General features: G+C 37.9%; 1 protein-coding gene across 2 annotated transcripts in view; it reads right to left on the bottom strand.

Annotated features, from left to right (window-relative positions):
- Nucleotides 1–17,340, bottom strand: part of IQCM (IQ motif containing M) — a 322,044-nt gene that overhangs the window by 285,011 nt on the left and 19,693 nt on the right. For both annotated transcript variants that reach the window (XM_060178975.1, XM_060178973.1), the window contains exons 2-4: nt 12,623–12,702; nt 5,687–5,766; nt 956–1,214 (exon numbers count right to left, since the gene is read on the bottom strand). In XM_060178975.1, coding sequence (XP_060034958.1) covers nt 956–1,214; nt 5,687–5,766; nt 12,623–12,659 — 376 coding nt within the window. In that variant the 5' untranslated portion in view covers nt 12,660–12,702. The remainder of the gene's footprint in view (nt 1–955; nt 1,215–5,686; nt 5,767–12,622; nt 12,703–17,340) is intronic.

Raw genomic sequence — 17,340 nt, 5'->3', positions numbered from 1 at the left:
ACTTAGTTATTCCTCAATACGTTCATAATGCTTTACATTTAGTTGTACTACAGCATTGATCACACTGAATGACAAGAAGTCAAACATATTTATTTTCCCTACCACTTACTCTCATTTTAATATTTATTCTACCAGTTCAAACACAATGTCTAGCACAAAGCAGACATTTATTGTTGAATTAAAATGTAAATGAATGAAGAATACAAGAAAAGAATGTAGATAAAACTGTGAAAGCTTACACATGCACCAACTACTGTATTTTGCTATTGACTGTAAACTATTAATCCCCCCAATAAAATTTTTTTAAAAATGTGAAAGCTATGACTAACAGAGCAAAGAGGTCACTTATTCCAGCTATTAGGCTCGGGAAAACAATATCACTTTGATTTGACTGAATAGATTTTCAGTTTCTACTTTACCGTGTTGTTAACAGAGAAAAAAACAAAAACCTCTGCAATTTGTCTTAAGGGGAAACTCTAAGCCCCCATAAATACTTCTTATCATTTGGGAGAGAAATATATACTCACAAGTAGCTTCCCTACCCAATTCACCCTGCTTATAACAGTTATATAAACCTATGAATGCTTTAGTAGTAGTCTCTGGGTATACTCTGCTGTAATATCTGGCTAACCAAATTTCTTCTTTGAAATTCCTCCTTCCCATCCAAAAGTGTCTCAGAAGTCAGTACCTCTTTTAACCATACCCTCTACATTTTGGTAAATGTAATGTTTGGGATTTGTCTAAAAAAGAAAGTGAAGTTTTCAACGAAGGGGATGGGACACAGAACTGTCATGGTAGGAACTGTACGGAATTATACCCCTGCTATCTTATAATCATGTTAATCATTATTAAATCACTAAAAAAAAAATAAGAAAAAAATTCTATTACAAGCATCTTAGTAGTTTTATCTGTTAACTCACCAAACTTCTTTGATCAGAAAAACAAAACAACTTACCACTTATATCTTCAAGCTGCTGGCATTTTTCTTTTATAATACAAATTGGTGGCACTTTGAAAGTTGGTTGTGGGCGCTCTTTAAATTGTTCTCTTTTGGAAAGGTCTTTGGAAGGACAAATACTTTGGTGTGTCATCTGAAGTTCTTGGAGCACATCAAGCGTTTCCTTATTTTTAGTATCCAAAGGTAAGAATTTTCCAGATTTTGGTTTTTGGTGTTTATTTTTAAAAACATTTATGGAAGGGCCTTTAAATTTATACTATAAATAAGAAATATAATTTAATATTGATCATATTACAAAAATGTATAATGAATAAAACTACATCTACTAAGTACATTTTTTAAAGTACCTTATTTTGTAAAGCACATGACAACAGTAATATAAAGAAAATGTTCCTACAGAGATTTTCATAATCATGAGTATTACATTCACTTCAGAAAATATAAATTATAAAATAGTAGTTTTATCCTTATATGTGTTACTTTCAAACACAATTTAAAGTTCAATTTAAATAGAAGTATTTGGGTTTGGAAGTATTTAGTCTGGTAGAACCTACACTTCACTACATGTGAGCACCTGGGTTTTTTCTCCCAGCACCACGTGGAAGCACCATAAATAGCACAAAGGGAAGTCGCATAAACAGTGTTGTGGTGCCTCTTCTTTACTCTATGTCTCTCCCACTCCCTCTCTACTTTAAATTAAAAATTAAAAAGTTGACTAGAAGCAGATAACTCATGTATGAAGCCCCAATACAAAAATAAATAAAATAGGAATTTTCAACTACACACAAAGAAATTTTCATTTTCAGTCATTATTAAAGAAATCCCAAATGCCTGCTTAAAGTGATAACAGCCCCAAGTCTATTTGTTGAAGCAGAAATAGATGATCAAACATAGAAATGGGTTCTCAAAAAAATCATTATCAGACAGTATTCCATACTATATAAATCATTTATTTGCCTCTTGATTATGATTCTCTGAAGCAGTAGAAAATTGTTATAGTTTCAGAGCTCTTGCAGTAATTTTCCAAATAACTGTAATTGTCTTAGTCTAGGTATTCATTAAATAACAGAATCTCCTTCATCCCTACTTCCTATACAGCATAAAACTGTCACCTAATCAAAAGATTTTAGTATGCTAGTATTAATTACAATTTTTCCAGTACCCAATAACTGAAACTTAAGCTGCTATACTAAGGCAAAATTCTAAAAATAGGTCAATACTCTAAAGTACATATACCCACACTGAAAAGAGTAAAATTGTCATCTCATGTGCTAACAAATAGAATGTATACAGCTTTAAATTATTATTTTAACTGGTGAAGGGAAAAATTAGTATTAACAATGTTGATTACAAGACTAAACACAACTAAAGCTGATATTAAAGGACTACTCATAAGAAATAGCTAAAAATTAGTATCTCCCTTACTCTCACAGTAGGCATTAAAATATTTAAAATCTTTATTCCACATTATTTGGTAAAAGGTATTAAAAAGGAATCTGAAAGTGTGGCATACACTAAGTCGTCTGTAAGATGATACCCTTTATCTCACTTGTCTTCCCACTGACTCATGTTGTAACCACAGTTGCTGTTCTCCCAAACTGCCCATCTCCTCTGTAGATATTCCCTATACTTACACCGTGTGCTGACTGACTCTAACTCCTTGTTTTCCCTTTTTGTTTCATTCCTTCTCATCTTTAAAACCTATACCACTCAGTAAATAATTACTGAGCCAGGTACAAAGCTCACTGCATAAGATTCAATGTTTAAATAGGGTCAACACCTTAAAGAAGCTATCAGACTGATAAAAGGCTTTCATGCAAGTCATCCCATGCTCATTGACTGGAAGAATAAATATCATCAAAATGAATATTCACCCCAGAGCCATATACAAATTTAATGCAATACCCATCAAAGTTCCACCAAGCTTCTTTAAGAGAATAGAACAAACACTACAATCATTTATCTGGAACCTGAAAACACCTAGAATTGCCAAAAACATCTTGAGGAAAAGAAACAGAAATGGAGGCATCACACTCCCAGACCTTAAACTATATTATAAAGCCATCATCATCAAAACAGCATGGTACTGGAACAAAAATAGGCACACAGACCAGTGGAACAGAATTGAAAGCCAAGAAATAAATCCCCATACCTATGGACATCTAATCTTTGATAAGGGGGCCCAGAGTATTAAATGGAAGAAGGAGGCTCTCTTCAATAGATGGTGCTGGGAAAACTGGGTTGAAACATGCAGAAGAATGATATTGAACCACTTTATCTCACCAGAAACAAAAATCAACTCCAAATGGATCAAAGATCTGGATGATAGACCAGAAACAATCAAATACTTAGAAGAAAACATTGGTAAAACACTTTCCCACCTACACCTCAAGGACATCTTTGATGAAATAAACCCAACGGCAAGAAAGACTAAAGCAGAAACAAACATATGAAAAACTGCTCCAGGTCACTGATTGTCAGAGAAATGCAAATTAAGACTACATTGAGATACTACCTCACTCCTGTAAGAATGGCATACATCAAAAAGGACAGCAGCAACAAATGCTGGAGAGGTTGTGGGGACAGAGGAACCCTTTTGCATTGTTGGTGGGAATGTAAATTGGTCCAGCCTCTGTGGAGAGCAGTCTGGAGAACTCTCACAAGGCTAGACATGGACTTTCCGTATGATCCAGTAATTCCTCTCCTGGGTTATACCCCAAGGACTCCATAACACCCAACCAAAAAGATGTGTGTACTCCTATGTTCATAGCAGCACAATTCATAATAGCTGAAACCTGGAAACAACCCAGGTGCCCAACAACAGATGAGTGGCTGAGAAAGCTGTGGTGTATATATACACAATGGAATACTATACAGCTATCAAGAACAATGAACCCACCTTCTCTGACCCATCTTGGACCGAGATAAAAGGAATTATGTTAAGTGAGCTAAGTCAGAAAGATAAAGATGAGAATGGGATGATCCCACTCAACAACAGAAGTTGAGAAAGAAGATCTGAAAGGGAAACTAAAAGCAGGATCTGACTAAATTGAAAGTAGGGCAACAAAGTAAAAACCCTGTGGCGAGGGGTAGACATGCGGCTTCCTGGGCCACTGGGGGGTGGGGGTGGGGGTGGGGGTGGGAAGGGACACAGTCTTTTGGTGGTGGGAATGGTGTTTATGTACACTCCTAGGAAAGTGTAGTCATATAAATCACTACTTAATATGAGAGGGGGGAAATTAATTGTATGTCTCAAAGTTTTTAAAACACAGACTGAGTCTTTTAATATATAGGCTATGTATTTGATATGCAGACTCTCTCAAAAGCCTAGACCAAGTAGACCAGAGGCAACCAGTGGCACAGCTATTTACAAGATACTGGGTACTATATAGCAAACCCTAACAAAAGGACTTTTCAAAGTTAACCCAATTACCAAATAATGTGATGAGAACAATAACTATCGATTGTCTTTTTGAACCTTAAGACAGCAGGAACCTCACATCTCCACTATAGAACCTATATTTCTCCCAGTCCTGGAATCTTAGGATAGGGCCCACTTTCCCACATGCCTCTCCCAATACATATCAAATAATATTGCATCAGCCGATCGCAACCTAATCAACACAATTGCCACCTCAACATGCTTCAGCTCAGACTGTGTCCAGAAACTTCAGGTGTGGAATGACAACCCTTCAGCTTCATTACTTGGGTGAGACCTTTCCTTTCATAGTATTCTCTAATTCCATCCTACATGGTTCACTTCCTAACAATGTCCCAAAACCTAGATATACACCAGTTTCTGTGAGAGAGAGCATATGTTCACACGTATCCATAAACTAAATATATACCTGAAAGCAGAAGTACACGAGTTTGCAGTGAGTACCCCCCCCCAACACTTCCTCTCCACTATTCCAACTTTTGCGTCCATGATTGCTCAACAATTTATTTGGCTTTGTATGTTAACTCTCTTTTCAGCCACCAGGTTCCAGATGTCATCAGGATACCGGCCAGGCTTCCATGAACTGAAGACCCCACCAATGTGTCCTGGAGCTCCACTTGCCCAGAGACCCACCCTACTAGGGAAAGAGAGAGGCAGACTGGGAGTATGGACCAACCAGTCAACATCCATGTTCAGTGGGGAAGCAATTACAGAAGGCAGACCTTCCACCTTCTGCAACGACAACAACCCTGGGTCCATGCTCCCAGAGGGATAGAGAATGGGAAAGCTATCAGGGGAGGGGATGGGATATGGAGATTGGGTGGTAGGAATTGTGTGGACTTGTACCCCCCCATCCTATGGTTTTGTTAATTTATCCTTTCTTAAATAAAAAATAAATTTAAGAAAAGGCTCTCAAGCAAAGTGATGTGGATGAAGATACCAAGAAGTATGTATCAAAGCTATGTATCTCAAAAAATTGTTCTCCATTTTAACAGTGGTTAAAGAGTAATATATATTTGAGACATCCAATCCAAATATTCATAGTAATCCACCAAAAGAAAACATTAAAGTTGGATTAAATGCACAAGTCAAACATATGTACAATTTAAAAATCTCTATAGTTGAAAATCTTATTTTAAAATAGTCTAAAATCACTTCTTATAAATAATAAGGATTTCATTTTCCCCTCTATTCAGAGTCTAACAGTCATTTGGAATAATTAATTTAATATACAAAAATAGTAGCTATTGGTTTCCTGAAAGACAGTAAGATAAATGCATTGAATTAACCTCATTCATTTTCTCATGTTGGGCAATGAGAGCTTTTGCTTCTTGAAAAAAATCTTGCTTAGGCATTTCTAATACAGGACCTAAAATAAGAACGAAAACACATTTTATTTTTTAATTTAGTTAACACACTTTCTTTACCAAAAATAAACTATGAAATTAAAATATAGGGAAGTTACATTTCAAAATATTATAAAGTGAATTTTGTAAGTGGCTGCTCTAGGTGAATGTAAATTAAGTTAATGAAATGCAACTTTAATATAACATTTGACTTTGAAAAAACACCTGTTTGGAGTGGTCAGAATGATAAAGTAGTACATTATCCTAAATTATCTAACATACCTAAAAATTCTTTAATAGCTACCATACAGAAGATACAACATTATTATTTGGACATAAACTGCATGAATAAGTCTATTTTCTTTTTTTATACTGAAGGAAGGTTAATGAATTTTTAATATATTTTATATATTTTTTGTTTATATATGTATATGGTTTCCCAGTTGTATGTAACTGATGTTTGTTACAAACTCTTATCCACCCCCATCAAGGACTCCAAGCCCTCTTTACCCCAAAAATCCCTATTCTATTCCCTCCCCAGAGTTCTTTAATTTGGTGCAATACACCACCCATAGTCGAAGTTTCATCCAGTGTTTTCCCAAGTTCCACCTACATGTGGAGTCATCCTATATTCATCCTTCTGTTCTTGACCTATCCCACCCAGCATTTTTCCTGTATAATCCACAGCACATTACTACCACATAAGAAATTTCATTTACGTTGTTCTTAATCAGTCCATACCATCCCACTGAAGAAGAATGATTGTTTTGTTTCTATGCTGTTTGTGCTCAGAACTCTTAATAAGTGGAATCACACAATATGTTTTTGGTGACACTACTTTAAATTCCTCAAACAGCATCTGTTTCCTAGCTGAGCTTGATATTGACCAGTTTGTCTGAGTTTACCTACATCCAAGAGTCACCGCTCACCTATAAACTGTGGCAGAGTCAGTGTAACCACAGGCAACTCAAAAACTACATTCTGTATCTTCCAAGCACTTTATAGGAAATCTATACAGACCAGGAGAGTCTTGAACCGAACAAGAACTAGGATTGTCTTGTTTTCTGTTTCTTGAATTTTTGTTGTTGTTGTTGTTTGTTGGTTTGTTTTACCACTGGAGTTATCACTAGCACAATGCCACTACCGTTCTCAGAAATCTTTTCTGTTTTTTCCATTTTCTTTGTTAGAGTCTTAGAAACAGAGAGAGATGGAAGGGAGAGAGAGACTAAGAAGATGAGACACCTACAGCACTGATCCACTGCTTATGAAGCTTCTACCCTGCAAGTGGGAGCCAACAACATCCAATCTAGGACTTCACACAGGGAAACGTATATGCTACTACTAACCCTGCTGTAATTGTTTTTAACAGAGCAGAAAAAGAGCCACAAGACAGCAATTTCACACATATACTGGAATGGCTGCACTGAAGCCCTGTCACTGAAGCCCTGTCATTACTTTGACTATATGTCAGCAATCCTGAACCCTCACTGTCAATCATGATACTGAGACAACGGTTGACTTTCTCCCATAATTACAAAATGACCTTTGAACCAGAGTTAAATTTTGATGGCAGCACAAGCTAACTCATCTCAGTGCCTCAGAAAAGGCAAAACTATACCCAATCATCTGTGACTCTAGTGAGGGAATCCATGGATTCCTAGATAGATATGATGATGGGCCCTGACCTTTAATAGATCCCTTCTCCACCACCACTGGTCATTTGCATCAGAAATATTATCATAGGCCCTTTTGTAGGCCTCTCTCCAGGGCCTTTCCCTGAGTAGAAGGGCAATGGTAGAGACTACCCCATTCTTTGAAGGGAAGCTGGGTCAATCTTTTTTGCCACTCAAAGAAGTCTGTCTAGTCCTTCAATGTGAGCAATCTAGAATGTTCCTAGCTATGAACATGGACTGCAAGTTCAGACTGATACAGATGCAGAGGTTACACAGGATCCATATGAATAGATAAGAGCCCTAGATCAGATTGATGGTTAACAATATTTATATACTTTCCTCATATTTGGGAGCTATTCTCTGCCTTCATCCAGCTTTCTAGTCCTATTCTTAACTCTGACACTATCTTCCCAGACAATACTTTTAGCCCACCTACATGTTAGCTGTAGCTTCAGGCAAAAATTAGTAAAGTCATGAACCCCTTGGACCATACCTAAAATAATTTCCTAGCTTCTTCCAACATAAAAACCCCAAACCTCATGTGCCCTGTTCTTACCTTTAGATTAATGTATAATAAAAAATTTGTTCTGCTTTCTATTTTACAGCTTTTCAGCCACCAAGTTTGCAGGTGCTACCATGACACCAACCTGACTTCCCTGGGCAGACCTCACCAGTGTGTCCTGGAGCCCTGCATCCCTGCCCCACTAGAGAAAAAGAGAGACAGGCTAGGAGTATGGATCTGCCTGTCAGTGTTCATGCTCAGAAAAAACCAATTACAGAAGCCAGACCTCCCACCTTATACACTGCACAGAGATCTTTGTCCATACCCCAGAGGGATAAAGAATAGGGAAATTTCCAATGGAGGGGATGGGATACAGAACGCTGGTGGTGGGAATTATATGGAATTGTACCTCTCTTTTCTTTTTGTTGTCCTTGTTTTTTCTTTTAGTGTTGTTGTAGTGATTATTGCTGTTGATGTCGTCATTGTTGGATATAACAGAAAGAAATGGAGAGAGTAGGGGAAGACAGAGGGGGAGAGAAAGACAGACACCTGCAGACCTGCTTCACTGCCTGTGAAGTGACTCCCAGGCAGGTGGGGAGCCGGGGGCTGGTACCTCTCTTTCCTTACAATATTATTAATCATTTTTAAATCACTAATTAGAAAAGAAAAGGCAAAACTGGAAGTTTTATAGCTTCCAAGGATATGAATTATCCAATGAGTCTAAAATTTTAAGAAATTAAGCAATCCTTATCTTAAGTATTCACCCAGTTAATATTTGAGGCTTCTGTTTCTTTCACAAAAGATAAACATTTAAGTACATAGCTTTTATACATGATGTGCACATTGTAACTTCAGTGAAAAAAAAATGTCATCATAGACTGCTCCTTTATAAAAAAAAAATCTACAGGGAGTCGGGTGGTAGCGCCACGGGTTAAGCGCACGCGGTGCAAAGCAAGGACCAGCTCAAGGATCCCAGTTCGAGCCCCCAGCTCCTCACCTGCAAGGTAGTCGCTTCGCAAGTGGTGATGCAGGTCTGCAGGTGTCTATCTTTCTTTTCCCCTCTCTGTTCCCCTCCTCTCACCATTTCTCTCTGGCCTATCCAACAACAACATCAATAATAACTACAACAATAAAACAACAAGGGCAACAAAAAGGAATAAATAAATATTTTAAAAATCTGCAATTAAGTTTTATTTTCAAATATATATAATATATACAATGATTTTTAAGAGCCCTTGTTCCTGAGTTATGTTTTTTGGTCTCAAATTCCAACTTATTCTTGTCCTTATTTATGTTGTCTTAAGTATTCTTTTTCTCAATTGCAAAATGAAGATGATGAGTTGGAAGGATTAACTAGGACTTTGCTTCAAAGAACTCTGCACAGTACCTAGAACATCACATTTCAACAAATGTAAGCAACTGTTAACCTTGTTTTACTGAGCTACTATCAATGGGCTAAACCTTTCCTCCAAAAGTGTATATAATTGAATCAGTCAATCCTCATTTCTTCAACAGCACAAATATAAACTTCAACTGTCTTAGTTTAAATGTGCCTGATCTTATTATTGCTACTTTTATCCAAAACTAACTACTAGGTTTTTAAATAATAAAATATGTTCTTTTAACATTTTATGTATTTTTATTTATTGGATAGACAGAAAACTGGGGGGGGGGAGATAGAAATAGAAATGCCTGTAGCACTGCTTCACTGCTCAAGAAGATTTTCCAACCTTGTGGGTGTGACCAGGGATTTGAACCTGGATACTTGTACATTGTAACTAACATGTGCTTTCAATCAAGTGTGTAACCACCTGGCCTCTAAAATCTCTTCATACTTTGGATTCTTCAAGTTACTAAATTCGCCTAAAGCAAAAATAAATCACTATAAGCAATAGCAAATACTTTTAAAATAAAGTCCATGAAGAGCTTGAAATAGTCTTATTGACTAATCTAAAACATGAGTGAAAATATCAGTATTTCCATAGAAAAGGAAAATATATCTCTAATGCCAAACAACGTTGATAACCTAAAATATTTTCTTTCATTTTTTATCTGAAAATACTACTCTTCATATATCACCAGCATAATGTCATTATGATCAATAGTCCATACAAGTGCAGATTTCTCAATACTTCAGAGGCTCTGTGTAACTATCAGAAAACCCCTCACAGTGAAGGCACCGAAATAACTGTAGAAACTCTGAACAGGGAAAAATCATTGACCATCTCTTGATTATAATAATCACTGAGCCAGACTTTTCCACAGCCAAAAGGACTTTTTTTAAAAATACTTCTAGCTAGCCTTTTTCATAGGGTTTCTACTTTTCTCTTACGAGTAGGTGGCATTATTTACAAACTTCACAAAAATTTCCCAAGATATTCTAAACAGAGGTGCAAGGGCACCGTGGCTAAGACTATCCTTGCAAACACAAGTTAGATGCCTGACTGCCTCCACTTTTGATTCCACAGGTGTTAGAAAAGCCTAAAGGCTTTTCTCACCCCAGCATGTATCCATTAAGCACCTACTAAGTCCAAGATTGTGTTCTGATGCTAAATCTACTAACATAAATAAGACACAAGTTATCCCCACCTTCCAGGTACTTAGAGTGCCAGAATAAAAATCAGATGAATGTCATGACATTTCATAAAATACTACATGCTGAGATACAGACTAGCATGAATCACCAACACTCCCTTCTGCCAACTCACTGGTGTATGAATTCCCCTTTAGAGAAAGAATGCATTATTAGGAATAGATTTGAAACAGAAATACACCAAGAGAAATAACACAATGAATCTAATCCAGACCAAAGTAGTGGTTTTAAAATTATTCTTCATTAGTTTCATATGACCTGGGAACTCATCCTTCTTTTAGCCATAGCAACTCAGACCTTATTTGTTTTAATTATATTTGAGCTCCTGCTATGTTTGATTTTGTAGGGAAAAAATCATCAGTTAAAAGTGCTTTAAATACACACCAAGCAAGCAAAAACCAAAACATATTTTCAGTATTAATGCATGTGTAGAGAGAACTTCTAAAGCAGATCTAGATTAAAGAAACATCTATGGCAGGACATATAAAAAATAAATAAATAAAAAGAAAAGCCAGCACTCAGATCATTGAATTAGTTCCAAGAAGAAGAATTACAGAAACATATTGACTAGAGTCCTTTGGACAGAACCCTTACATAAAGTATTTTATACTCAATTTAATTACATAAAGTATACAAAACAATTTATTTCTGATTTATTTTTAAAGGCATTAAAGAACCAAGTAACAGACAAATTTCAAGTAGTATACAGTTAGCATCTCCTAAAACCTATATTCAACAATTTTTTCTACAAATTATTTTGCATTGAGACCTAAGTCCACTTCAGGTCTAACTTACATTCATTCTGTTGTCTCCCCTTTCTTTACTTTTTGGTCTTTTCTAACTTACTAACTTACCAGCTTATTCTCTTTGCAACAACAAATTATTTACAGATTTCCTATATACCTCTGTAATATTTTACAATAACCCCCAACATCTATGTGCAGCACACAGAGCTGGGGTTACAAAGATGTTCTGTTCTGCTCTCTCCCTTTGACTCTTGTGACCCCGGGCAATAAATAATACAGATCAGCTGGTTTCTCTCCAGGACAGCAAGTAGAATACCATGTGAATCACTTTAACTCTCTTTTTAGATAGTATGAATATTTTTTCAACATTGAAAGACTGAAAGGGAGGAAGGCCCAGGAAGGGGAGGAAGGGTGTTCTTTAGTCTCATTTTGCCTTTGGGTCATGCTCATGATTATTTAAATAATATTCGAAGTCTTACTACTGTGAGCTTGGATTCTCCTACATCTCCATAGCAATCAAAACCTATTCTGAAAAATATTGACATAACAATTTGGGGGGGGTTATTGTAAAATATTACAGAGGTATATAGGAAATCTGTAAATAATTTGTTGTTGCAAAGAGAATAAGCTAGTAAGTTAGTAAGTTAGAAAAGACCAAAAAGTAAGGAAAGGAGAGACAACTCAACAGAATGAATGTAAGTTAGACCTGAAGTGGACTTAGGTCTCAATGCAAAATAATTTGTAGAAAAAAATTGTTGAATATAGGTTTTAGGAGATGCTAACTGTATACTACTTGAAATTTGTCTGTTACTTGGTTCTTTAATGCCTTTAAAAAATAAATGAGAAATAAATTATTTTGTATACTTTATGTAATTAAATTGAGTATAAAATACTTTATGTAAGGGTTCTGTCCAAAGGACTCTAGTTAATACGTTTCTGTAATTCTTCTTCTTGGAACTAATTCAATGATCTGAGTGCTGGATTTTCTTTTTATTTATTTATTTTTTATATGTCCTGCCATAGATGTTTCTTTAATCTAGATCTGCTTTAGAAGTTCTCTCTACACATGCATTAATACTGAAAATAGACCTCCTTCACCACTCATGAAGCATCCCTCACCTTGTAGGTGAGGAGTGGGGGCTTGAACCCTGATCCTTGTGCATGGTAACGTGTGTGCACTCAACTGGACGTGCTGCCCAGTCAGTCCCAGTTGGCTGTGCTTGAAGGAAATGAGATGAGTCCTTATGGCTTATGAAACTAAATTTGGGGTTCCAAGGATTTTATTAATCACTAGAAAATATGCCTTAAAGCAGTCGGAGTGCCATGAACTATGCATTAAATTGCTAGATAAATGTTGATACTCACATTCTGAGTTTTCAGGAACAGTCTCTGCAGCAGCCATGGTGTGCAGTTAAGGTGATCTTTGAAGGCCAGGGTCAAAGTCCCTAAACAGTTACAGTAAGTAATTCAGTGGTGATAAATATTTATTTTTAGCTGTCGTACTCTTGAAAACTTGAATGGTTAAACACTTTTTATATAATCTTTCTCTGTTCCTCTATGTTTTCCCCTCCAAAAGACCAAAGTAACAGTAGTTAGCATGGAGTAAAATACTGTAACTTACTGAGCACTTGTATACACATTAACTTACTGGTTACAAACAACATGATGAAAACTATTGCTCTCCTTTTGGCAGATGTGAACACTGGAGCTCAGCGAAGTGAAGCTAACTTATCAAAGTAGCTACTTACTGGCATGTGCAGAACTTAAACCCAGATCGTTGTGCCCAAGACCTAATTTGGCCCACCTAACTTCATACTACTTTCTGTTATATGCTTCACATTGGTTTTGGTCTTACCCCCCCACCCCCGCCTCTGGGAGATTGTGGTATGGCCCCAGCTAGTTTCGCAGGCCCTCTTCTCCCCACCCCCGAACCCCTACAGAGTTCGAGAGTTCTGGCTGCAGTGGCTAGAGAAGGATGCAGGACAGATCTGTGTGGTGATTAGTTTTGAGAGTCCCTCTCTGCCGCTGGAGGAGAAAGACAGGAGAGCACATGTTGGCCCGCTCATGAATAAAGCTTCTCTGCCCACCCGTGTGTCCTCGAGTCTGTTTACCACCTCGAAGCTAGCCCGGCCTGCTGGAGCCCCGAACTTTGAGGACAAATGGCGCCCACGTGGACCTGACCTGCACATCCCCCAGATAAGTGACAATTTGGCTACCTATGCACTATGGCCTTCTCTTCTGCTTGTGAAGAGATCTCCAAAGGCCTCTGCCCTTTCTATACGAGACTGTTTCGCTGTTTCTGGAACATTTATCTATGGACCACTCTGTGGTTTCCACCCAACGCCAGCCTGCATGAGCCCAAAGCCAGCCCGCATGAGCTGGCTTTCCGCCGCGTGTTGCTGGGCATTGGGCGTGGGCTTCCCCAATGCTGTTCGGCTGCTGAGAGCAAGGCAGCAGGCATGGCGGGCAAGGCTGCAGCCCATCATGGCCGCCACCACGGGGCACCTCAGCCAGCGCCTTCTGCATGGCCTGCCCACCCGCCCTCCGGCTATGAAGTCTGGACAGATTCTGGACCACCCGGAGACCATGGGCTCCCTGCTGAAACTGGGCCCCCTGGCCGAGATCCCCAGCTCAGGTCTGAAGACAGACAAGCTAGAATACCAAGAGATTCGTGCAGACATCGCTACCTAAAATTCCTAGAGCTCAAGTTGCTCAAGAGGCCACTGCTAGACAACGCACTCCCCGAACGGCTAAGACAGTACAGATCTAAATTCGTGTTTAAAATGGCATGTCTTCATAACAAAGGTTTCTCTCCTTGTGTATTACAGACCATGTTTACTTGTGTGTTTAAAGTTTGGTAAACATTAACTTTAAGGTTAAAAATGTAACTTTAAGGCTATATTCTTACCAGACAGAGTTAAATGAAAAGGTTTTCAACGTAATTCTCATAAAGATAAAATTAACTTACATTTAAAGTCTGAGGTAAAAATTTGTTAAAAATCAATGTATTTTAACTGTTAGTCTAAAAACAACAACAAAAAAAAAAAAACCTGCGCACTCCTAGGGTGTGTCTCCATCTCAGATGGGTGTAACAAAAGGTTAAATAGACTTACCGATATGTAAAACTTTCAAATTCCTTCTCAATTAGAAATGTTAGATTGCACTATGGTTATGCTAATGATTCTCATACATGAGGCTTTTTTTTCCCATGGTTCTCTGTTTACCTTTCCACATTTTATTGTTTAAACTTTAAACAATATTAAAATCATACTAAAAAAGACTTCCAATTGTAATAGAGTTATCAATTGTGATAAACTTCTAACCTGCTACAAGTTTTGTTTCATAGTAAGTAAATTGCAGCTGTCAAGTTCTCTAGAGAAAAGTGGAATTCCGATGGCTGACATTCCCCACTGAGACAGACGTACAACAATTCACCCCCTGGCAATTCTTCGGTGGACATCTGCTTTGGACTCGCACTTCTATCGGACTCACTGGTACACCTCTTGGACACTTTGCACAAAACTAGCAGCTTCCCTTTATGCTGCTGGGTTTCTCAAAGACTGACTGCAGCCAGCTGCCTTGAGACTCTAGGCCTCACCCTCCCCCCATGCTAGAAAATGCCCATCGAGGCAAATAACGCCCCCCAGAGGCAAAAAAAGGTCCCCCTCAGGCCTTCCCTTGGCAGCACACTGGTTCTTGTTGCTCGCTTACATGTTCCTCCATGTTTGTGCCAGTTTCTTTAAAAAAAAAAAATGCCTGTACAATATAGGTTTCTGTTTACCCGACACCCCTGATACTATGGTCATTTAGTTAAAAAGAAAAGGGGGAATTGTTGTATGTTTCACATTGGTTTTGGTCTCACCCTCCCCGCCTCTGGGAGATTGTGGTATGGCCCCTGATAGTTTCGCAGGTCCTCTTCTCCCCACCCCCCGGAACCCCTACAGAGTTCGAGAGTTCCGGCCACAGCAGCCAGAGGAGAAGGATGCAGGACAGATCTGTGTGCTGATTAGTTTAAGGGTCTCTCTCTGCCACCAGAGGAGAAAGACAGGAGAGCACATGTTTGCCCGCTTGTAAATAAAGATTAAATTGCGTTCTCAGCTCAGCCGTGTGTCTCTGGTGGTCTCTGTTACCCGCCCGTGGAGCCAGCCCGGTTAAAACAACAACTTTCCAACTCAAATTCACACATGACATATACTTTACACTTCCATGCCTTAAGTTTGGGTTTATATTAGTCTTGTACTTGAATACTCTTGTTCCTACATCTAATTTTATTTATATCTCCCCTGTACTTAGACATAGTACAGATCCTGTCTCCTTCATAATCACCCCAGTCTCATGATTGTTCCTCCCTTCAGCACAATCATATTTCCTATACCTCTCACTTTAAACCAGGGAATCTGTATAGAAAGGTAAAACAGCAGTGATAGAAATAAGTAGAAGTTCTCTATTCCTAACTAGACTATAAGTAACTTAAAATTCAAGCCATACTTTATATAAGAATTGCTCAAACATGAATAACTATTAGAACAACCTGGTGAAAGTGTTGACAATAGATTGAATTCAAGTGGAATTTAGGTATTTACATTTTTTTTAATTTCCCAGAAGATTCTAATGTTCAGTTGGAGGGTGAGTTCCTGCCTTGTGCCTCAACTTTCATGGTTCTCACATCACATTCAGGTGATAATAAAGGGAAGATCAATGGTTTAGTTAAGGTTAGCCCATTCTCCTAAATTTAGCATTATTGTCATTTCTGAAGTATTGAATATTATCTAAAATGCCTCAAATGTTGTCCCTACAGCCAGGGAGTCAATTACACCAGTGATAATACTGTGGGCTCACATGGTTTTAAAACTGCAAACAGCCATATGAGAGATTTTTATGTCAGAATTCCCATGTAGCCTCTTGCACTAAAATTCTAAGTATAATTATTCAATTAGATGACTGGATAGACAAACCATATTATATTTGAGGTCTGTTGAAGAATTCAATTATTTCACTAAGTTCATAAACCAGCTTTGTACTATGGAAGTCATGGTACTATGATCCTTTGCTCTTAAGATTAAAGAGTACAAGATTTCTTGATTTATTTTTTCTTTCCCTTTTCCCCTAGACTCTAAGATGTCCTGATTACTATGGTAGCTATTGGTGAGGAAGGAGATGCCCACAACTTTGGTAGTGGGTGCAGTATGGAACTATAACCCAATAATTTTATAGTCTATTAAATAACCAATAAAAAAGAAACAAAAACTCCATTCAGAATCTGACTGAGTTTGGAGTATGGCACCAAAGTAAAAATCTCTGGGTGAAGGGTGAGGGTAGATGTTCAGCATCACTGGGGGGGGGGGGGAACACACAGACCTTCGCTGGTGGGAGTAAAAGAGAAAGAGAGAGAAAGAGAGAGAGAGAGAGAGAGAGAGAGAGAAAGAGAGAGAGAGAGAAAGAAAGAAAGGAAGGAAGGAAGGAAGGAAGGAAGGAAGGAAGGAAGGAAGGAAGAGAAAGAAAGAAATAGGGCTATGACATTTTCCCTTGACTTGACTTTCTTAAGGAGACACCACTGCAGTTACTATTGAAAATAACAAAGCTGGCACATGAAAACATGATTACTTCTAAAATCGCCAATATCATTCCACAGGAAGAACATATAATATCTACTTCATTGCCTACTTCTACAGATCTAACCGGAATAAGCTAAAATATTGCACCTTTCTTAGCAATTAAAAACTTCTGGTCTGCCTCCTTTCCAAATAAAAATTTAAAGAAAAATAAAGCTGTTTTGTGTTCCATCATTTTCCTGTATTAATCTCTATAGAAATTGATACTTCTCTGAGGTGGTTTGCTCCTCCACCCTAATTCAGTGTGCCAGGAATGTCAGTCTCTATTAAACTGGCTGGCAAGCAAACATCCTACTGTCCTTTCAATGCAGAAAACTAGCTAAGTATCCTAAAAGGTACTGGCATGGCACTGTCCCTACAAACCTGAGGTGATGGAGAGAGAACTCTGGGGTAGGAGTTGGGGGTGGAAGGAGGTCCTAAATCAGGAAATCACTTAGAGACAGGTATAGGGACATAAAATATCAGCAGTCA

Source organism: Erinaceus europaeus, chromosome 19, assembly GCF_950295315.1.
Source record: "Erinaceus europaeus chromosome 19, mEriEur2.1, whole genome shotgun sequence".
Lineage (NCBI taxonomy): Eukaryota > Metazoa > Chordata > Mammalia > Eulipotyphla > Erinaceidae > Erinaceus > Erinaceus europaeus.
The sequence above is the reverse complement of the archived record's forward strand: the minus strand, read 5'-3'. Positions and strand labels throughout refer to the sequence as shown.